Source organism: Ranitomeya imitator, chromosome 2 (assembly GCF_032444005.1).
Source record: "Ranitomeya imitator isolate aRanImi1 chromosome 2, aRanImi1.pri, whole genome shotgun sequence".
NCBI lineage: Eukaryota > Metazoa > Chordata > Amphibia > Anura > Dendrobatidae > Ranitomeya > Ranitomeya imitator.
The window spans coordinates 768,584,854-768,601,039 of NC_091283.1; the positions used below are offsets into that span (position 1 = coordinate 768,584,854).

Here is a 16,186-nt window from a genome sequence, read left to right on the forward strand (position 1 = left end):
AATGACAAGTGTTAGGGGGGAATGAGAGGAGTGAGGGGGAAAATGAGAGGTGTGAGGTGCTATAACTAACCACAGATATTTACTATGCCCAGGCAACGCCGGGCTCTTCAGCTAGTATTAAATAATTACGTATATCAGCAACATTTATTGAAGATTCCCTTTTATTAAATATTAATCTCACCCTTTTCATACCCAAACATAGTGTCATTCTGGCCACTACTGTACATTTTTCGTGTTCTATTTCCATCTGCCAGGGTCATTATGGTATGCTTTGGGTGTATACCTTTTTAACTGTAAGTAGAGGCATTCTGCAAACATTTCCTGCATTGTAGAACTGTTAAAAAATAAAACACGGGAGACTATGTGCGCCAAATGCCAATACCTCCTATTAGCGGTATACCTGGGGAAATCCTCTACCATATATCTCCAATGGAACAGTCCAATGTGGTTTGAATAAAGGGGAATGGAGGAGTGGATATCCGCTAAACAGAAGCATAGACTTTTCGATGCATTTTGCCACAAAGTATCATTGTCCCAAAAAGGTTTCCTGCTTTGCAGAATTTTATTCTTATTTTTAACATTTTTATTGCTGCTTGATATTATACACGGGGTGCGAATAACTACTTTATAATTTGTTTTAGTCTTTGCCTGATGAAGAGACCTGTGTAGTCTTGAAAGCTTGCAATTTGTTACCATCTTTTCAGTTGGCCATTAAAAGGTATCAACCACTGAGGACTCTCAATTCTAAATATTTTACTTTTAGAAGGCTGTGAGTTGGCACATGTGTATAATGAGACAGGTTCTGCACTAAGAAATGTATCTGACAGCATTAAAATGCCTCTTTAAGGTGCTTTTACAAGGATGCAGAAGTGTGGAATTAGATTGCTGGGATGGAGATGACGGCATGCCCATCATTTATCATGGTCACACGCTTACAACTAAAATCCCCTTTAAGGTGAGATCATGTGACCGTAAGTAATACAGTTTATATCAGGTAATTAAATGTAAAGTGCTACAGAATATGTTGGCTCTATATAAATAAAATAATTATTATAGGTAGAGATTATTGTATTGCATTTTATGGCCACCGGAAGAAACGAAGCCACCAGAGCAATAAGCGGAGGAGGACATGACTTTCGGAGGGGTGGATCCTTAACGCCTGCAGTTTTTCTTTGTATAGCAGTGTATATTTTAAGCAAAAGTGATGTTGCTTTAAGAGGAAGGTTCACAGTATGTCTGTGCCTGGTGTGTCCCTGTGAGGAGGGTCCGGATTATATAGGGGAGGTAACTCTATCTCTCTCTGTGAGGGGGGTGGGAATCATGATGTATGAAGAAATTCTGATACTCCAGCATGCTCATGGTCTTGGTGTTGTGTCAAATTAGTAAAGGGAATCCGTCATCAGGTTTTCCTATGTAATCTGAGAGCAGCATCATGTAGCAGCTGAGACCCTGATTCCAGCAATGTGTCACTTGCTGGATTGCTTGCTGTCATTTTGATAAAATTACTGGTTATCTGCTGCAGATCTACCAGTTCTCTGAATGCGTAGTTGGGTATAACGCCGCCCATACCACTGATTGGCAGATTTCTGTGAACAGTCTGCATAGGCAGGAAGCTACCGATCAGTAGTGAAGGCATAACATTGATTTTATTGGAAAAAGCAACCAGCAGCCCAGTAAGTGACACATCGCTGGAATCAGGCTCTCAGCCCCTACATCATGCTGCTCTCAGATAACATAGCAAAAAACACCTGACAGATTCCCTTTAAGTGCTTTGAATCAGCTTTTTTCCTTACATAAATCCTAAGAGTTTTGTGATCTACAACGCCTGTAGACTAATCTTCACTTCCACACATATGTTCTTGTACTTTTCGTTACCAGGATGTCATAGAGGCTATTGATCGCAATGCCTTCGTCAACTCTGAAATGCCCATTGTGCTGTCCATAGAGAATCATTGTTCTTTACCGCAGCAACGCAAGATGGCTGACATATTCAAGGTGATCATGCATTCAATTACTGCATTTACTTTTGTTAATGTTACATAGGGGGCACGATTGTCACTAAATACAAATAATCTGTCTTAGACGGTCTTTGGAGAAAAGCTGGTGGCAAAGTTTCTGTTTGAAAGTGACTTTTCGGACGATCCAATGCTCCCCTCTCCGTGGCAATTAAGGAATAAAGTGCTGCTGAAAAACAAGAAACTTAAAGCGCATCAAACACCGGTGGATATTCTAAAACAGAAGGTAAGGGTCTGCAAAAGAGGGACTTGGGCTACTACTGGACATTTTATCTTTTTTTTTCACCCTCGATTAGGTTAACTATAATTAAAGTAAAAAAAAAAATGGTTGTCAAAAACTTTAAAGAAGGAGCTTATAGACATGATCGAGGTCGTCATTGTCAGCATTTTATAGAATTGCTGTAAAATGCTGAGATTTTTGGATTGGCTGTCCAGAAAAATAATAAAACCCCAGATAGAAAGAATGTAGAGGGCTGTCTAGAAGGAATACAACTTTCTTAAAGGAAAAGAAAATTGTTGGAAAATATGGAAACCAGGAAATGAAGAGTGGCGATGGACTGGAAGGCAAAGAAGGGAAAAGAGTTGTTTTGTTTCGTATAAAGGTTCTCCAGGCTGTCTTATTTTTTCGTTATTATTATTTTTATTTTTTTGCTATATTATCTGCCTCACTTTAAGGCTGGGGTCACACTTGCGAGTGCAATGAGGGAAACTCGCAAGAGTCTCTAGCATCAATACCCGGCACTCGGGACCGGAGTGTGCGGCTGCATGTATTTCTATGCAGCTGAACGCACAAGTACCAAATGCCGGCGGCAGTGCCGGGTATTGATGCTAGAGACTCCTGCGAGTTTCCCTCATTGCACTCGCAAGTGTGACCCCGGCCTTACAGTCCTATATCAATTTCCTATATCTAATTTTTTTTTCTTACTTGGACTTTTTTTCTCTCCATTTGCTCCAAATCTCTACTATAATTTTATTATTTTAGTTTCCCTAATTATTTTTTTTTATCTGCACTGAGTTCTAAGCAGTAGCCTTGGATTACCGTATTTCACACAATATGGGTACCAATGCCAGACTTGCATCCCCTTGTGAAGATTCAGCCTTACTTCGAAGAAAGGGATGCTATTCACACGTTAATATTGGTTTTCACTTTTAGCTCTTTACTGCAGACTTTTACACATACGCTATTTCAAGTATCCGTTATTGGGTTTTTTTTTTTTAAAGCTTGATTCCATAGTCCCCTGTCAGTAAGGTCTGTGTAGTTATACATTTGTTGCTCCGCATTTACAATTTTCACTTATTTTCCCCTGGTGACAGCATATAAAAATCAGTGTTACTTGTAGATTACACTATAAAGCTGGTTTATTGCCCGGAGGAGGTGTGCAATAAAGGGTTAAATGCGATATCTCACTTTGCCAGATATTAAGATTTGCTAAAGTGCAGTGAACCTTAAATGAAACCACATATTCTGTCTATCTATACGGCTTACCATATTTAAAGTATAATGCCAGATATTCTGTAAGTATTTCCAGCACTATTTATGGAGCTTACAGTACAAGGACACCATTCTAGACGCCATTTACATTTATGAACAGTCTGATATATAAATATTTAGAGGTCGTGTATTTGTTTTCTTTCTGATACCTGAGACACATCCTAAGAGATTAGTAATTTAGATGTAAAATCTCTATGGGGTTTGGCATCATTTCACCCCGCACTCTTCTTTCAGGCACATCAGCTTGCCAACATGCAGGCACAAGCCAGCAACGGTAACCAATTGATGAATACCAGCGCCAACAACGAAGAGGAAGATGATGACGAAGATGATTACGATTATGACTACGAATCACTTTCGGATGGTGAGCGTGCATATTTACCATAAGCTTTACTGTACTTCTAGGGATTTAGATTCCTAACATTTAAGGACACCATTGCCGTTTTGTGATTTCATTCACTGTCTACCCTGATCCAGCAAAACATTTTATGTCCGTACCAAGCTATAGGTCACAAAAGTAGACATAATGGCCCCAATTCATCAGGACTGCCGTTTTGTATGCTGGTCTTGATGAGGGGACGTGTCGGAGTCCGACGCTTCTAAGTTCTAACTCATTAAAATGTGCTCTTAATGAGTCCAGACTTAGTGATTGAGCGATCATACTCGTTGCTCGGGTTTTCCTGAGCATGCTCGGGTGATCTCCGAGTATTTGTGACTGCTCGGAGATTACATTTTCATCACCGCAGCTAAATGATTTACAGCTACTAGACAGCTTGATTACATGTGAGGATTCCCTAGCAACCAGGCAACCACCATATGTACTCAGGCTGGCTAATAGCTGTAAATCATTCACCTGAGGCGATGAAAACTTAATCTACGAACACTAACAAGTACTCAGAGATCACCCGGGCGCGCTCGGGAAAACCCCAGCAACGAGTGCACTCGCTGATCACTAGTCAAGAGCATCAGATGAGTGGCGTGCACCTCCACCTGCGCTTGGCCACAAATCCTACTCCAGTCACTAATTTGTGGTATAGGGCAGACTGCCACTCATGAGTTTGATGAGAGGGATTTGCTACGCACATGTTCCTCCCGCACTTTCTCGGAGGTGAGTGAAAATTGTGTGAGAAGGCCAAAAGTCGTTAATTTTTAATGCCAAGTTTTTGTGACTTTTCAAAGATTTTTACACCAGAATTTTGGCTTAAAAGCATTGATGAATGGATCATGAAAGTGCATGTGTTACGTGTAACTCATAGGCTGCTTCTAACATAATGGCACATGCAATTATTCTAAGGATTCTGACTAGTGATGAGCAAATATACTCATTACTCAAGATTTCATGAGCACGCTCGGGGGTCTTCCAAGTATTGTTTAGTGCTCGGAGTTTTAGTTTTTCTTGCTGCAGCTGAATGATTTACTTCTGTTAGCCAGCATAAGTACATGTGGGAGTTGCATGGTTGCTAGGGAACCCCCACATGTACTTATGCTGGCTAACAGATGCAAATCATTCAGCTGCAGCAAGAAAAACTAAAACTCCGAGCAGTAAAAAATACTCGGAGGACACCCAAGCGTGCTCGAGAAATCTCGAGTAACGAGTATATTCGCTCATCACTAATTCTTGACAAGATGATCCTAAATTCAAGAGGCTTTGTATATATAGAAAGTCATATTAATGCTTATTATATCAAGGCTGGTTTACTAGAAGTGTATTTCTTTAGTAGGATGTCTAATGCTTGACTTTAGAAGAAATCAATTTCTTTATTATGGACCCTATTGTGTAAATGTTGCCACCATGTTATGTAGAAGTAAAAAGGAAAAATGACACAACTGGAATCCTATGAAAAGCATATCAGACGGTTTGAGTTCTGCAATGCTCCTCACACTTGAGAGCACATGGCCAAAGCCGTCGTCTAGTACTGGCCTCGTATTTGCATGTTGACAAGTAATATAACTGTGGAATATATCATAAATGTGTGTGCGTGTTACTGAATATCAAATGTCATTCTTGAGTCTTCGATGATTTTTCGGGCACACTGAATGATCCTTTTCGTCACTAATACGCTAATGGGCCTGCATGGATCACCCCCTCTTCTAGCGTCGTGTCTACTTCCATTTTTCAGATTTAGCCAGTAACCTCTTTTTGTCTCATTATGTTTTTTCTCTGAATGATAATGACTGGTATTGCCTGATAATTCATAATTTCCTTTTCTGATTGCCTGTTTGACTCTCTTCCTGTAGCTGATGGCCTTAATGCTTCCCCTGCGCCTAACAGCCAGGAAGGTAAAAGCCATGTGAATGGATGTTCTGACTGCATGGATTTAGAACTCCTCTCGTGTTAATTAACCAATTGCTCGGTTATGGAAAGCTTTATCCATATGTGCTCACAGTGTCGATGATCATCATTCTTTTTCTCCATATTGCATTTTGTGGTGTTTGATTTGCACAGTTTGGCTACTACAATCTCTACTGGATGTGGTTCGCTATGTTTGGGTTGCCTACTGCATGCTATACCTAGGTATAATCTATAATAAAATGTATACTATGTACCCAGGTGCAATGGGGGTATTATTTTCTAGATATTCTATTTTTCTTTATTTCTGTTATGCATGTATCTTTATTATGTCATTATCACCCACTGCACCTAATTTGTGGACAGAGATTTTGATCATATTCTTAGGCGATTGTGTCCATGTTTCCATGTAAACTTTATAAAATCATCAAACTGCATTTTTTTTAAATAACAGTCTGATCTATTAAAGTTTTCTTTCAGCAAAAAAAACAAACATTATACTATTTTGTATCCAATAGTCCATGTTGATCATGGATACTAGTTTAACCAGCCTGCTTGGTCACATTACATTTACTATTGCTCTTCTTCCTGTTAGTACACTCATACACCCTGCCTGAATCAGTGCAGAGGCTGCTGGAATCACATGATTACAGTATATTAACTAGCAATCTTGATCTGCAGACACAATGACAGCTTCTAACTCTGTCTCGGAAAAACTAGTCAAGTTGTTTTATTTCTTCCCGGTCACCATCTACAACATATCTACCGTATATACTCGAGTATAAGCCGACCCCCTAATTTTGCCACAAAAAACTGGGAAAACTTAGTGACTCGAGTATAAGCCTAGGGTGGGAAATGCAGCAGCTACCGGTGAATTTCAAAAATAAAAATACATGCTCCATATCGTTTATTATTGCCCCATAGATGCTCCACATAAAGCTGTGCCATATGGAATGCTCTGCACTGTTTATTATGGCCCCAGAGATGCTCCTTACAAAGCTGTGCAATATATAATGCTCTGCACCATTCATTATGGCCCCATAGATGCTCCTTATAAAGCTGTGCCCCATATAGAATGCTCTGCACTGTTGATTATGGCCCCATCACATACTCACCTCTCTTGCTCAGGACGCCGGCGCTTTCAATATTTACCTGCTCCTCGTGCGGCTCCGTCTCCAGCACTGATGCTCAGCAGAGGGCGTGCACTGACTATGTCACCGCGCCCTCTAACCTGAGCGTCACAGCCAGAGGACGCTGGAGACGGAGCCGCACCGGAGCGTGGAGCAGGTAAATATCGCGCTGCGCTCCCCCTCCCCGTATACTTATCTGCTCCCGGCGCGTCCCTGCTTCTTCCACCGCTGCATCTTCTTCCTGTATTGAGCGGTCACAGTTACTGATCATTACAGTCATGAATATGCGGCTCCACCTCTATGGGAGGTGGAGCCGCATATTCATTTCTCTAATGAGCAGTACTGTTATGATGCGGTGGTTTAGGAGCCACATGGGACGAGCTCTGAAGGAAGTGGTAACTGTACTGACCGCAGTCCCTAAGCTCAACACAACACTAGAAGTAGCCGTGGGGTGCTCCTAACTCTCCCTAGGCACCTCGTCACCGCCTAAGAGCTAACTACCCCTTAAGATAGAAGCAGGAAAACTATCTTGCCTCAGAGAAAATCCCCAAAGGATAGATTAGCCCCCCACAAATAATGACTGTGAGTGGAGAGGGAAAAGACATACACAGAATGAAACTAGGATGAGCACAGGAGGCCAGTCTAACTTGATAGATAGGACAGGATGGAAAACTGTGCGGTCAGTATAAAACACAACAAAAATCCACGCAGAGTTTACTAAAAATCTCCACACCTGACTAAAGGTGTGGAGGGTAAATCTGCTTCCCAGAGCTTCCAGCAAGACAGAATTAATTCATACTGATAACGCTGGACAAACATAGAAGCACAGAACGGATAAGTCCACAAACTGTGAACAGAAAAAGAGCAAGCAAAAACTTAGCTTTGCTGAACTGGTCAGGATAACAGGGAACTCTAAAGAGATGTGAATCCAACCAGGAACATTTACAAGTGGCACTGGCTGAAGGACAGAGCCAGGCATAAATAGCCGAGCAGAAAAGACGATCAGTGGAAGCAGCTGAAGACAGCTAACTCCAAGGAGCAGCCATACCACTAGAAACCACAAGAGGGAGCCCAAGAGCAGAACTCACAAAAGTGCCACTTACAACCACCGGAGGGAGCCCAAGAGCGGAATTCACAACAGTACCCCCCCCTTGAGGAGGGGTCACCGAACCCTCACCAGAGCCCCCAGGCCGATCAGGACGAGCCAAATGAAAAGCACGAACCAAATCGGTGGCATGGACATCGGAGGCAACAACCCAAGAATTATCCTCCTGACCATAAACCTTCCACTTGACAAGATATTGAAGCCTCCGCCTCGAAAAACGAGAATCCAAAATCTTCTCAACCTCATATTCCAACTCTCCCTCAACCAACACCGGGGCAGGAGGGTCAACCGAGGGAACAACGGGGACATTATGAATGGCAAAAGAGGCTGGAAGAGCAAAAAGAAAAGACACCGGATTAATAATTTCAGAAATTTTATAAGGACCAATAAACCGAGGCTTAAACTTAGGGGACGAAACCTTCATAGGAACATGACGAGAAGACAACCAAACCAAATCCCCCACACGAAGCCGGGGACCAACACACCGACGGCGGTTAGCAAAACGTTGAGCCCTTTCCTGAGACAACGTCAAATTGTCCACCACATGAGTCCAAATCTGCTGCAGCCTGTCCACCACAGAGTCAACACCAGGACAATCAGAAGGCTCAACCTGCCCAGAAGAAAAGCGAGGATGAAGACCAAAATTACAAAAGAAAGGTGAAACCAAAGTAGCCGAACTAGCCCGATTATTAAGGGCAAACTCAGCCAACAGCAAGAAAGACACCCAATCATCCTGATCAGCAGACACAAAGCATCTCAAATAGGTCTCCAAGGTCTGATTAGTTCGCTCAGTTTGGCCATTAGTCTGAGGATGAAACGCCGTAGAAAAAGACAAATCAATGCCCATCCTAGCACAAAAGGCCCGCCAAAATCTAGAGACAAACTGAGAACCTCTGTCAGACACAATATTCTCCGGAATGCCATGCAAACGAACCACATGCTGAAAAAACAATGGAACCAGATCTGAGGAGGAAGGCAACTTAGGCAAAGGTACCAGATGGACCATTTTAGAGAACCGGTCACAAACAACCCAGATAACAGACATCTTCTGGGAAACAGGAAGATCCGAAATAAAATCCATGGAAATATGCGTCCAGGGCTTCTCAGGGACCAGCAAAGGCAAAAGCAACCCACTAGCGCGGGAACAGCAAGGCTTGGCCCGGGCGCAAGTCCCACAGGACTGCACAAAAGCACGCACATCGCGCGACAAGGAAGGCCACCAAAAGGACCTAGCAACCAAATCTCTGGTACCAAAAATCCCAGGATGACCAGCCAACACTGAACAATGAACCTCAGAAATCACCTTACTCGTCCATCTATCAGGAACAAACAGCTTCCCCACAGGACAGCGGTCAGGCCTATCAGCCTGAAATTCCTGAAGCACCCGCCACAAATCAGCGGAGATGGCAGAAAGAATCACCCCTTCCTTAAGAATGCCAACCGGCTCAAGGACTCCAGGAGAATCAGGCGAAAAACTCCTAGAGAGGGCATCAGCCTTAACATTCTTAGATCCCGTAAGATATGAGACCACAAAATCAAAATGGGAGAAAAACAGAGACCATCGAGCCTGTCTAGGATTTAGCCGCTTGGCCGACTCGAGGTAAACCAGATTCTTATGATCAGTCAAGACCACAACGCGGTGCTTAGCTCCCTCAAGCCAATGTCGCCACTCCTCAAACGCCCACTTCATAGCCAACAACTCCCGATTGCCGACATCATAATTGCGTTCCGCAGGCGAAAACTTTCTGGAAAAAAAGGCACACGGTTTCATCAAAGAACCATCAGACTCCCTCTGAGACAAAACGGCCCCTGCCCCAATCTCAGAAGCGTCGACCTCAACCTGAAAAGGAAGAGAAACATCCGGCTGATGCAACACAGGGGCAGAAGTAAATCGGCTTTTAAGCTCCTGAAAGGCCTCAACAGCTGCAGAGGACCAATTCGTCACATCAGCGCCTTTCTTCGTCAAATCAGTAAGGGGCTTAACCACACTGGAAAAGTTGGCAATGAAACGGCGATAGAAATTAGCAAAGCCCAAAAATTTTTGAAGGTCCTTCACAGATGTGGGTTGAATCCAGTCATGAATAGCTTGAACCTTAACAGGATCCATTTCTATAGACGAGGGAGAAAAAATAAAACCCAAAAAAGAGACCTTCTGAACTCCGAATAGGCACTTAGACCCCTTCACAAACAAAGCATTATCACGAAGGATCTGGAACACCATCCTGACCTGCTTCACATGAGACTCCCAATCATCGGAAAAAATCAAAATATCATCCAAATATACAACCATGAATTTATCAAGATAATTGCGGAAAATATCATGCATGAAAGACTGGAACACAGATGGAGCATTAGAGAGCCCAAATGGCATCACAAGGTATTCAAAATGGCCTTCGGGCGTATTAAATGCAGTTTTCCATTCGTCACCCTGTTTAATACGAACAAGATTATATTCCCCTCAGAGGTCAATCTTAGTAAACCAACTAGCCCCCTTAATCTGAGCAAACAAATCAGTAAGCAGAGGCAAGGGGTATTGGAATTTAACCGTGATCTTATTAAGAAGACGATAATCAATACAGGGTCTCAAGGAGCCATCCTTCTTAGCAACAAAAAAGAAACCCGCTCCCAATGGTGACGAAGAGGGCCGAATATTCCGCTTCTCCAAAGACTCCTTAACATAACTCTGCATGGCGGCATGCTCTGGCACAGACAGATTGAAAAGTCGTCCCTTAGGGAACTTTCAACCAGGAATCAAGTTAATAGCACAATCACAGTCCCTGTGCGGAGGAAGGGAACTGGACTTGGGCTCATCAAATACATCCTGGAAATCCGACAAAAACTCAGGGACCTCAGAAGAGGGGGAAGAGGAAATTGACATAAAAGGAACGTCACTATGTACCCCTTGACAACCCCAACTAGTCACAGTCATAGTTTTCCAATCCAGCACCGGATTATGTTCCTGTAACCATGGAAAACCCAGTACAACAACATCATGCAGGTCATGCAACACCAGAAAACGGCAATCTTCCTGATGTGCTGGGGCCGTGTACATAGTCATCTGCGTCCAGTACTGAGGTTTATCCTTGGCCAAGGGTGTAGCATCAATACCCCTCAAAGGAATAGGGCTCTGCAAAGGCTGCAGGGAAAAACCACAGCGCCAGGCAAATTCTAAGTCCATTAAGTTCAGGGCAGCGCCTGAATCCACAAATGCCATGACAGAAAAGGATGACAATGAGCAAATCAGGGTCACAGATAAGAGAAATTTAGGCTGTATAGTACAAATGGTAACAGACCTAGCGACTCTCTTAGTACGCTTAGGGCAATCAGAGATAATATGAGTAGAATCACCACAGTAAAAACACAGCCTATTCTGACGTCTGAATTCCTGCCGTTCTGTTCTAGTCAAAATCCTATCACATTGCATAGGTTCAGGACTCTGCTCCGAGGACACTGCCATATGGTGCACAGCTTTGCGCTCGCGCAGACGCCGATCCATCTGAATAGCTAGAGACATAGATTCGCTCAAACCGGCAGGCGTAGGAAAGCCCACCATAACATCTTTAAGGGCTTCAGAAACACCTTTTCTGAAAATAGCAGCCAGAGCCTCCTCATTCCATTTAGTGAGCACAGACCATTTTCTAAATTTCTGGCAGTATAATTCTGCCGCTTCCTGACCTTGACACAAGGCCAACAGGGTCTTTTCTGCATGATCGACAGAATTAGGTTCTGTACAATAATTCGGTACAATAATCCGAGCGCTTGAAAAAATGCGTCTACATTCAATAATGCCGGATCCCCTGTTTCAAGAGAAAAGGCCCAGTCTTGAGGGTCACCACGCAGCAAGGATATGATGATTTTTACCTGCTGAATGGGATCACCTGAAGAACGGGGTTTCAAAGCAAAAAACAATTTGCAGTTATTTTTAAAGTTCAAAAACTTGGATCTGTCCCCAAAAAACAAATCAGGAGTAGGAATTCTAGGCTCTAAAGCCGGAGTCTGGACAACGTAGTCCTGGATACTCTGTACTCTTGCAGCAAGTTGATCCACACGAGAAAACAAACCCTGAACATCCATGCCAGAGCATATATCATGAACCACCCAGATATCAAGAGGAAAAAAAGACAAACCAGAGCACAGAAAAAAAAATGGTTCAGAACTTTCTTTTCCTTCTTTTGAGATGCATTTAATTCATTTTTGGCCACTTGTACTGTTATGATGCAGTGGTTTAGGAGCCACATGGGACAAGCTCTGAAGGAAGTGGTAACTGTACTGACCGCAGTCCCTAAGCTCAACACAACACTAGAAGTAGCCGTGGGGTGCTCCTAACTCTCCCTAGGCACCTCGTCACCGCCTAAGAGCTAACTACCCCTAAAGATAGAAGCAGGAAAACTATCTTGCCTCAGAGAAAATCCCCAAAGGATAGATTAGCCCCCCACAAATAATGACTGTGAGTGGAGAGGGAAAAGACATACACAGAATGAAACCAGGATGAGCACAGGAGGCCAGTCTAACTTGATAGATAGGACAGGATGGAAAACTGTGCGGTCAGTATAAAACACTACAAAAATCCACGCAGAGTTTACTAAAAATCTCCACATCTGACTAAAGGTGTGGAGGGTTAATCTGCTTCCCAGAGCTTCCAGCAAGACAGAAATAATTCATACTGATAACGCTGGACAAACATAGAAGCACAGAATGGATAAGTCCACAAACTGTGAACAGAAAAAGAGCAAGCAAAAACTTAGCTTTGCTGAACTGGTCAGGATAACAGGGAACTCCAAAGAGATGCGAATCCAACCAGGAACCATTTACAAGTGGCACTGGCTGAAGGACAGTGCCAGGCATAAATAGCCGAGCAGAAAAGACGATCAGTGGAAGCAGCTGAAGACAGCTAACTCCAAGGAGCAGCTATACCACTAGGAACCACAAGAGGGAGCCCAAGAGCAGAACTCACAAAAGTGCCACTTACAACCACCGGAGGGAGCCCAAGAGCGGAATTCACAACACAGTACCATGTGACCGCTCAATACAGGAAAAAGATGCAGCGCTGGAAGAAGCAGGGACTGCAGGGACCGCGCCGGAGCAGGTAAGTATAACTAGACAGCCCCCGGTCCCCCTCCCCTGCCGACCCCCGGGTATGACTCGAGTATAAGCCGAGAGGGGGACTTTCAGCCCAAAAAAATGGGCTGAAAATCTCAGCTTATACTCGAGTATATACGGTATTTGCTTCTGCAGCTGCTATCAGCAGGGAGGAAGTAAAATCATGCAGTGGTTCAAAGCTCCTGCTCATTTTATAGGGTAGAGTTTGCAGCCGGCAATAGAAGGCTCACTCATACTGATATATTCTCTCATGCAAGAGAGTCGGGCCGATTATGCTAATGAAACTCTGAGGTAGTGCAGATCTGCGATTATTTTCTCATGCCAATTCGGAATAAAAAAAACAATTGCGGCATGCATCAAGTGCGTCCAATAATCGGTTCTAACTCACAAACTGTGGAGAAGATGGAGAGGTTAATTTCTCCATCTTCTCCATTGTCTCTGTTGCCGTACATCAGACTGCACTCAGATGACATCCGTCCATAGACTTGAATGGGTGAGTGTTATTCGATTATTGGATGCACTTGATGCACTCTGCGATTTTCTCATTCCGAATCGGCATGACAAAATAATCGCAGATCTGCACTGGGCTGAGTGCTATCCGATAAAACATCAGAGTGCTCAGCCATGTTATACGAACCCTAAATTAAGCTAATAAACTAAATGCGTATTATTTATAATATAATTCTAGGTTATAGACTTCAATTTAACACGGGGATGGACGTTCTAAGAGATTAAGGGGATTATTTGAAGAACTATTTACATACCAGACAGACTATGTATTTAATTGGCAACCTTTACTTGATGGCAGGCAGTTATTCCTTAGCAAATTATAGAAATGGTACTTGCTTATCTAACCAATTCAGCACTTTTGGCGATAAGTTGGCGTGCCCACTCTCTTTGCATAGAGGTTTGCGAATATACTTTGAATTAAAATGGCTGCACTTTGCAAATATTGCAAGGTTCACTGCATTAACCATATACTGCTCCAGCGTTTTGCTGATTGCTATATCTCTACCACTTGCTTTTGAAAACATCAGACATGTTTGATTTTATGTAATTCAATCCCCTAAATTTAATAATATAAGAGCGTTATTACACATTTTCGCTAATGCTTGATTCTTATGCATGTTCCTTAGTATAAATCCTGTAAAGCTGAGCACAGAAGCCAGGCAGCGTCTAACAGCAGTGTATTCTCGGCTCGATAATGTCGGCGTTGCCCTTCTCACCGACATATTGATTACTTTCAGATAATATACTCGATGATCGTCCCGAGACAAAGGCTTGCAGGGATAACCTGCAGTTTGAATACATTGAGGAAGCTCCTAAGAGAATCAAGAAGACTGATGGCAGCATTGTTGGCAACAAAGGAAAGGTAGTTGTTTCTTCTTGGACTAAATGGGTCCCAAGAGGGGAATCACAAATATTAGAGCTTGTATCAATATATTCTCACATCTGTATAGTCCATTTGTAGCTATCGATAAGCTCCAGTGGACTCCAATAAGTATTTTCATCTTGACATAAAGCTTAGGTATATTTATTGTTTTGTACAGGTCTACGACATGGAACTGGATGAAGAGTTTTATCTCCCTCAAAACAAGAAAGAAAGTAGACAAATCGCCCCAGAACTATCAGACCTTATCATCTATTGCCAAGCTGTGAAATTTCCTGGTAAGTTCAATAATCCGTCTTTGTCAATCCTTGGCAATATTTTCAATGCTGAACGCAGAGCGTAGTTTGTCCAGCTCTAGGCCAATTCAATAAATACTTGTTCGGAACATCTTCTTTTGAAGTGTTTTTAACGCTGGACATTTAGTTTAGATTAGATTCACTTTTTTAGGTATGAAAATGTTTTATTGCCACTTCTAGGTAAAAAAAAACTTTAATAAAATATCCTAGCAAAGAAGAATATCCATGAAAACAGACCTAGGAGACATTCAAATACAAGTACTTTTTGTATTGAGAGATTATCATTTATTTTTAAAGCACAATTCCAGGGCACTGTACATGAGAAGAGGGTTATATATATATATATATATATATGAGATAGTAAACAAACTGTGACTGACTGTACCAAGGCGGGGACCCTGCACTCGCGGGCTTACAATCTGCAGGTACTGAGGAAGGAGACAGTAGATTGGGGAGTTGCAGCAGCTCCGATGGTTAATGAGGTGACAGTGGGGTTATAGGCCTTCAGGATGCGTTTTAAAGTTTTATTTGTGGGAGACCATTGAATATGTTCACACACTGAATTCCAGACGATGGAGAATGTTCATATAAGAACTTTTAGATGTTTGGATGAGGAACGTACAAGAGTGGAGGAGAGTAGGAAGTCTTGTGAGGACCTGGGATTAAGTGTAGGGAGGTATCAGGAGATTAGTTGCAGAGATGTATAGGGGAGACAGATTATGGACAGCCTAGTGGGTCAGTGTTAGAAGTTTAACCTGGAATCACTGGAAAATTAGAAACCAGTGAAGGGATTTACAGAGCTGGGAGGTGGAGGAGTAGTGAGCGTAGAGGAGGATTAGGTGGCAGCAGAGTTGAGGATTGACTGGACAGGTGTGAGTGTTGGTTGGGAGGCCACAGATGAGGTTATTTCAGATTCCAATAGTGTGGGCCGGAGATGATGAGGGCGTATCTGACAAATTAGTTGATTCTTGTATTGAGGAAAGGACAAGTTATGGAAATATTTTGTGAGTTGGTTGAGGCAGGAGGTGGTAAAGCCTCGGATGTGTGATTCAGGAGAAAACATGATTTATTGTGATAGATAGGTCTGGTTGAGTGAAATGGGGGAAAGATGGTTTGGTCGCCATTAAGTTTAAGAAAGCAAGATAAAAAAGGGGACATGGCTTCTAGACACGTTGGGATTCTGGACAGCAGAGAGGTGACATCTGGGCCAGAGAGAGTCATCAGCGTATACGTGGTACTGGACGCCATAGGACTTGAGTTGTCCCAGGCAAAAGGTATAGTTAAAGACTTTATTAATTAAGTAAAATTCTTACACTACTTCATCATGCCTTATTTCATCAGGAAATTTATGACTACATTGACACATAA

The 16,186-nt window shown here is 42.7% G+C and overlaps 1 protein-coding gene across 1 annotated transcript in view; it reads left to right on the forward strand.

Moving 5' to 3' along the window:
* Nucleotides 1-16,186, forward strand: part of PLCE1 (phospholipase C epsilon 1) — a 336,405-nt gene that overhangs the window by 268,102 nt on the left and 52,117 nt on the right. The window contains exons 18-24 of the mRNA XM_069753455.1: nucleotides 848-955; nucleotides 1,879-1,995; nucleotides 2,083-2,241; nucleotides 3,742-3,871; nucleotides 5,746-5,787; nucleotides 14,380-14,504; nucleotides 14,683-14,800. Coding sequence (XP_069609556.1) covers nucleotides 848-955; nucleotides 1,879-1,995; nucleotides 2,083-2,241; nucleotides 3,742-3,871; nucleotides 5,746-5,787; nucleotides 14,380-14,504; nucleotides 14,683-14,800 — 799 coding nt within the window. The remainder of the gene's footprint in view (nucleotides 1-847; nucleotides 956-1,878; nucleotides 1,996-2,082; nucleotides 2,242-3,741; nucleotides 3,872-5,745; nucleotides 5,788-14,379; nucleotides 14,505-14,682; nucleotides 14,801-16,186) is intronic.